Raw genomic sequence first — 6,510 nt, 5'->3', positions numbered from 1 at the left:
AAAACAATGAGACCCTCCCTTGCATCTATATTCATGACACATAGAGGCAAACACACGGGTTCCATATCCACAGGCATCATCTGCCTGTCTTTGTCATCATTTTGGCTGTCTGTCCCCGTCTTTACGCATCTTAACCCACTGGAGACCAACAGCAGACAATGACACATCCATCAGGCTTTCATCTCAGCAATCAATATAATGTATTGATAACCTATTGCTCCCAAGCCAAGCAGACCTCTCTCCAAGTGTGACACCACAACACAAATGCCACATGCTGCACATCAACAAAAGCACCCCTGTTTTGCACCCTCTCTCACACCCAACCTACTCCTTGGAGATTCAAGCCACCAGGATGTGGGGGAGGAATGATTGAGGGGGGGTGGGGGATGAAAGAAGGACTCTATCTGATTTTGCTCTAATTATACGTCTGACCTTGAAGTGTATGGATTATTGTGTAAATGCAGTTACAAAGAGTCAGGAGCTCATCTATCAGCGCAAACAGTTTTATTCATTAAATATGAAAAGTGGAAAGATTTCACACTGTAAACAGACAGACGGTTAATAAAAAAAGAAAAACATAATGTGCTTTTCCATCACAGCAAATGACCACCTAAAGGCCCAGATTTGTAATCAGAAAGAAAGGAGAGAAGCGTCTACAAAACAAATAAGGAACTGATCCAGATGGCAATATGACGGTCTCTGTGGTTGATGTGTTTAGGCCAGTGCAACGGATCAAGGTACCTAAACTTTACTTTTCACTGTCATACTTGGAAAAAGTGGAGAAACTAGTTCTACTAAAACACCAAACTGCAGCATGTGGGACAGCAACCGAACATAATGATCATTCCTTGTCCAGTTCATAGCGCCCTACTTTCTCTTAATCTTACCAGCAATATAATTTGATTGGTGACAGTGTCATAAAGTGAATTATAATTTTTAGACTCTCAGGGCAACTGTTTTGGTTAACAATCAACAAGCGTCACCACAGCTGTTTACAAAAAAAAAATACTCTTTTTTTATTATTTTACCAGGAATACTTTAAAGGTTTGAATTGTTGCCCATTTCAATCATCCCAAAATCATCCATCCATCACTCTTTTGTCAATCAGTACTCCAAAGTAGGGAGAATGAAAGCTATTGCATACTAAATCTAAAGAGCACAGAGCACAGTGTAGCCAGAGAAAACATGAACGGACGTGATCCTTCTCTGCTCCCTATATGACCTTTAGCCTGCCCTTTTTTCATTGGAGGAGGAACACACTTACTGAAGGCCTGGGATCAGGTTACCCCATGGCCTGTCCTGCACTACACCATTAGAAGGTTGAAAAGATATCTGAACCTGGAACAGTGTTGTGGATCAATCATCACATTCTAAATGAGACAGAAAACTATCATGAACTAGAATGACCCTCAAGTGTCGGTTGGTATCCTTGTGGTTAGGATTAGAGAAAACGTGCATCATCTCGAATGTCTTTCCCTACTAAAAACCCCTCTCTGTAACTGAAGGGTAAGGAACACTCTGCTCTCTTTAACTTGTCTCACTGAATCATAGACAAAGGCCTTTCAGGACTGCAATACACCCCCTCATTCTTAAAACAAGTGGTGCTTTGCGAGGCTCAACAAAGTCATTTTTCAGAGCGCGGGGGACCTAGAATACAGTAAACTCCACCATTTGTGTTGCCCCCACAAAAGAGGGACATAGAGGAAAAGAGACCAACACAGCTGACCAATGATCGCCAATGAGACCAAGCTACATTCAGATTCACACACAGCTGCGGGGGTTCCTATAATGAAGTTGTACAATGTTTGCCAGTACAACAGCATAGAGAGTGAGGGTGAAGCACTCTGAGCTGATATGGCATTAGTCCCCAAGTTCTGCTTTGCATTTTTTAGCTGCGATCCAGTTTATGTGACTCAGAAGTATGTTCTTTCTGGGTCACATCCTATTTTAAAACACTTGCAGGCATATTCTGGCTCTCTAAATCTGGCAGACAGCAAGGATGCCTCCCTGTCATCCACTCACATCAGCTTGTACAGTATGTTCGTAGTAAAGAACAGAAAGCAGAGCATTAAGAAGATGGTGCAGTCACAGTTTAAGATCCGAGCAGTATGACTTATGACGAAGGAGTCTACTGTATAGAAACAGTAGAAATCCAGTGAAGAAGAAAGTACTAACTTTAAAAAAAAGGTTGTTTGTGCACATGTCCTTGGAGAAGAAAGTCATCCAGTGTAGCTACTAAGACAGTGCCAAAGGTTGAACTGTGTGTGTAACTAAGGTCATTCAATAATAGATGATGTTCCCTGACCTTTGTGCCTTGTATGTGTGGCACTGCATGCGGAGAGGGAGAGAGAATGTTTGTGTGCCTGTCTGAAATTGTATGTGTTTGTGTGTGCGTGTGTGTGTGTGTGTATATTGAAGCATCAGTGCAAGGGATCCCTCCAGGTTGAGTATTGCGACAGTTCTGCAGGTTTTTCATTGGTTATTCAACAGTTGTAAATCCCAGAGATTGACATCCTATGGATGCACTTTGAGTGATGCAGTGCGGTATAAGTGAAATCCAGATGCAACAGGCTGAAGCCAAACTTAGTCCGTCCACAATAATAATAATAATAGCCAGTCAAAACAGAGAGGGTCTCCCCCTCCCAAAAAAAGAAAAGAAGATATTGCGAAGCCTTCTGTCGTGCAACTTTGCCGCATTTGTAGCTGCAAAGTAGGTAAATAATAAAACCAGATCTCAGTGTTCATTTGTATTTTTGCACATACAGTTTAATAATCAGTGTGCGGTCAGATAAATACCATCTTCAAAAAGCAAAAAAACAGCCAAACAAAAAATGGTGGGTTATTCCAGGCCGTGGGTCTCGTTGAGTCTGTTTAAGGGAAACGAGGAGGATTTTTTTTAAACTTTGGCTCTAAAATCAAAAGATTAGGTGGTAAATTGTTACAGATTAGAAAAGAGGACAATTTTAGAAAAAATAACATTGATTAGATTAGGTCCGTATAAGCAAATTATGTTATGCCGTGTGGTGTTCCATAACAAAAATGTAAAAGATAAAAGGTGCTCTGCTTTTTTCCTTTTTTTTTTTGCAGTGTGCAATCATGAGCTGTCAAACTCTCAGCAGGTCAGGAGCTTTTCCAGGAAGTTACAAGGCAAATGTGTCTATAGCGAGTCCATGGATTGTCAAAAATCAACCTCTTAAGTTCCTGTGAGGGCTGTGAAGTGTTAACCCAGCTTTTTGAGTCTCCTCGTGACTTTCTCAAGTGAACAAAACCACCTATTCTATCCCAGCCTGTCGTCAGCTAAAACACTTGAGGAATGAGAGCTTTTAAGATTTCAGAGGAATTTATAGGCTGTTAACTCTACAGCTCAACATTTTTCTCGGTCTGGGTCTTTTTGGCTCTGCATCAACAGCACTGAAGTGATGTACACTCAAGTCTTTTAGTAAGTGGGCAAGAATCCCCCTATTTGGCAGGAGCTACTTCTTGTGGGCACTTCCTCTGGTTGTGCTGCCAGGTTTGTTTCCAGAACGACGGACTGGCACCTTGGATACAGGGATTCTGGTGCGAGCCGGGGGAGGTTCCTGGGTCTTTGGTGGAGGGGATTCAGCCTCTAGAACAGACGAGAGGGCTGACTGGCTTACAGAGTGGGGAGGTGGGGAGGTTTGTCTGCTGCTTACTGGGATCTTGGATTCCCGAGGAAGGCTTGTGCTGCCTTTCATTGACTGGAAGGAGGAGGAGGAGGAGGAGGAGGAGGAGGAGGAGGAGGAGGAAGGAGGAGTTGTTTGGGAGGTGGGGCTTAGTTTGTATTCAGTGGATGGAGAGGGAGTACTGTTTAGATCTTCATCTCCTTCCTCATCCTCTCCTACCTCTTCAGGGTCATTGTAGAGGTCGTACAGGTGGTCCCCGGAGCAACTGTCGCGTGATAGGGCCGTCCTCTGGTTACGCTGCAGCCCGCTCTCGTCAGGTGTCGCTGTGGGCGTTGCGGAGGGTGTGTCCCAGTAACCCTCATCACTGAGTGGCTCTTTTTCTCCGGGCGATGTGGGATGACGGCCGTGTGTGTGAGGGATGGGGGGTTTAGCTGCCCGGCCTCCTGTTGCACCAACTACTGGAATCTTACTGAGCCCCAATGCCTTCACCGGGGGTAACTTGCGGTCTGCGCTCCTGTGGGCTGAGAGCAGGAGGCTGCTGGCGGGGTTGGACGGGGCACGAGGGGGATAAGTAGAAGTTGGGGTGGTAGAGGCAGTTTGATGTGATCGAGGCAAAGCAGGAGAGTTGTCCCCTGTTGAGGGCAGCATGTGCCAGAGCCCCTGCATGTCTGCATCGTCCACTCCCTCTGGACTTGCCATTTCTTCCCCTCCGCCCATGTAGGCCACCACACCACTGCCAGCTGGGTGCTGCTGTGGTGGAGGTGGTGCCCGGGTCCGGGCTGGGAGGGAAGAAGAAGGCACTGAGCTTGTGGGAACAGAGAACATGGGCTGGGTCAGGTGTGACGGTAGCAAGGGTTTGGTTGGGGAGCCACGTGACGTGGCACTGGTGATACCAACAGCTCTCCCAATGCCCGCTCCCACACTCCCACCTCCTCCCCCACTGCTGCTGCTGCTGGTGCCACTGCCCCCGTTACCCGCTGGACCTTCCTCATCTGCGTCAGCAATAATGTCACCACAGCCTGTCAGGGAATCAAAGCTCTTAAGGGATGTGACATCAGTGAAGAGGAGAGAGCAGAGGCGGTCCACTGAAGGCTCTGAGGGTGGGTCACCCGTGCTGCAGCGATCCAAAGGGGGTGTAGCGAGGGAGGGGGTGAGGCTGGATATTGAGGCTTTGGCTTTTTGGATGGGCGGGCGCAGTGGCGAGTCAGTGGGTGTGTAAGGAAAGGGGGAGTCTGGCTCAATAGAGTGCTCTGGCATGGCAACACAGTGTGGGGGTGTCATGGTAACACTAGTAGTGGGAGTCTCCGGGTTAGGTGATGCCTCTGCATTCCCACAATCCACTTGGTGATGATGCGGAGGGGGTTCAAGGGTGAGGGTAATATCCTTCACCTTTTCAGAGTCGGCAATATCCCCATCCTTCTCCGTCTTCCGCTCCACCTCTTCCCCCTCACCCTCGTTTGTTTTTTCCTTGCGTCTCCATCGCATGCTGCTAAAAAAGCCCTTTAGGCCCCTCCCTCTTCTAACAAGCCCTGCCCCTCCATTTTCACTCGACCTAAAAGTCCCACGTCGGAGTAGAGAGAAGAAACTCAGGGATTTGCTGAGGGACCTCACCGGCCCTGCCTCCAGGATGGCGAGCCCTTCCCCTCTCTGTCCATCAGCATCGTTATTAGAGCTTGTTAGTCCATCGTGGGTTTTGCTCCGAACGAGCTCTACCGATGCCGCCGAGCCATTTCCATTCAAAGAATTCCCATTGTCAGAATTCCCGTTGCTCCCGTTGTTTGTAGCCCCTTTGTTCCTGAAGGAGAAGAAGCTGGTCATCCCAGACCCGGTGCGCCGCTTTCCGAAGAGTTTGAAGGCAGCTTTGTTGATCTTCCCCGTGTGCTGGGGGTCACACTGAGGGGCCACCGGAGGCTCCACACACTCCGTCTGCACCTCCATTATCTAGCACTCTATCGTCTCCCTCAAGCTCTCCAGCAGCCTTTGTCTCTCTCTCTCTCTCTCTCTCTCTCTCTCTCTCTCTCTCTCTGACCACACATACACTCACCCTCTCTCTATCTCTGTCTCTCTCTCTCTCTACCCTGTTGGCTGGTGCTCTTTCACTCCCACTCTGACTTGCTCTAACGCCAGCCTGCTGGTTTTCTCTCTCTGCTTGCCTCCCTCCCCTCCCTCTCTCTCTCTCTCTCTCTCTCTCTCACACAGGCACACACACACACACACATGCTGCTCCTTACTGTATCCATGGCAACTGGGTGGGCTAAGCTGCTTTCGTCAACGTTGGCGGGGCGCCAGTGTCTGTCCTCCACACCCTCCCCCATCCTCATCCTCCTCTCTTCATCTACCTTCCCTGTCATCAATGCACTGTTTGCTCTTTTCTTTTAACTACTAGTTCATAAGCACCACATTCACTGCTTCCATCCATCCATCCCTGTATGTGTGTCTGTGTGTGTGTTATACTGTACATGTCCTAATGTGTTTGGTAAGCATGTAAAGATACACACCCACTAATGAATTACGACGGACTAGACATGAGCTCAATATGTTTATGAGCTTTCTCAGTGGATCATGAGAATTATAAAGACTTCTCACATCGAATCGTTTAGATTTGATGTTGTTTATCAATGTCTGTGGAAGAAAAATCTAACAAGTGAAAGCAAACTAGCACAAGTTTAAGTTTTAGTGTTTTGAATAAGTTCTTAGCAGATTTGTCATACTGTGAGGTAAGTCATGTCAAAGCTTCGCGCAAATGGTAGCTTGACATTATAAATTTATCAGCACTTACTTACTTGACCCAGTCCTGTGTGTATGGCTGTGAGTGTTTTTGTGTGTGTGTGTGTGTGTGTGTGTGTGTGTGTGTGTGTGTGTGTGT

The 6,510-nt window shown here is 47.2% G+C and overlaps 1 protein-coding gene across 1 annotated transcript; it reads right to left on the bottom strand.

The window, feature by feature from the left end:
* Positions 1 to 482: 482 nt before the first annotated feature.
* amer2 (APC membrane recruitment protein 2) lies at positions 483 to 5,772 on the bottom strand. The gene has a single exon (XM_031850392.1). It carries the CDS (start codon positions 5,580 to 5,582, stop codon positions 3,474 to 3,476), a length of 2,109 nt encoding a protein of 702 aa, XP_031706252.1. The 5' UTR covers positions 5,583 to 5,772; the 3' UTR covers positions 483 to 3,473.
* Positions 5,773 to 6,510: the final 738 nt, after the last annotated feature.

The sequence above is a fragment of the Anarrhichthys ocellatus genome, unplaced genomic scaffold (genome assembly GCF_004355925.1).
Source record: "Anarrhichthys ocellatus isolate YVR2014 unplaced genomic scaffold, GSC_Weel_1.0 scaffold10, whole genome shotgun sequence".
Classification (NCBI taxonomy): Eukaryota; Metazoa; Chordata; class Actinopteri; order Perciformes; family Anarhichadidae; genus Anarrhichthys; species Anarrhichthys ocellatus.
The sequence above is the reverse complement of the archived record's forward strand: the minus strand, read 5'-3'. Positions and strand labels throughout refer to the sequence as shown.

What these genes read in the sequence shown, in the direction of transcription:
- amer2 (XM_031850392.1), bottom strand. Translation starts at nt 5,582, where the DNA reads ATGGAGGTGCAGACGGAGTGTGTGGAGCCTCCGGTGGCCCCTCAGTGT.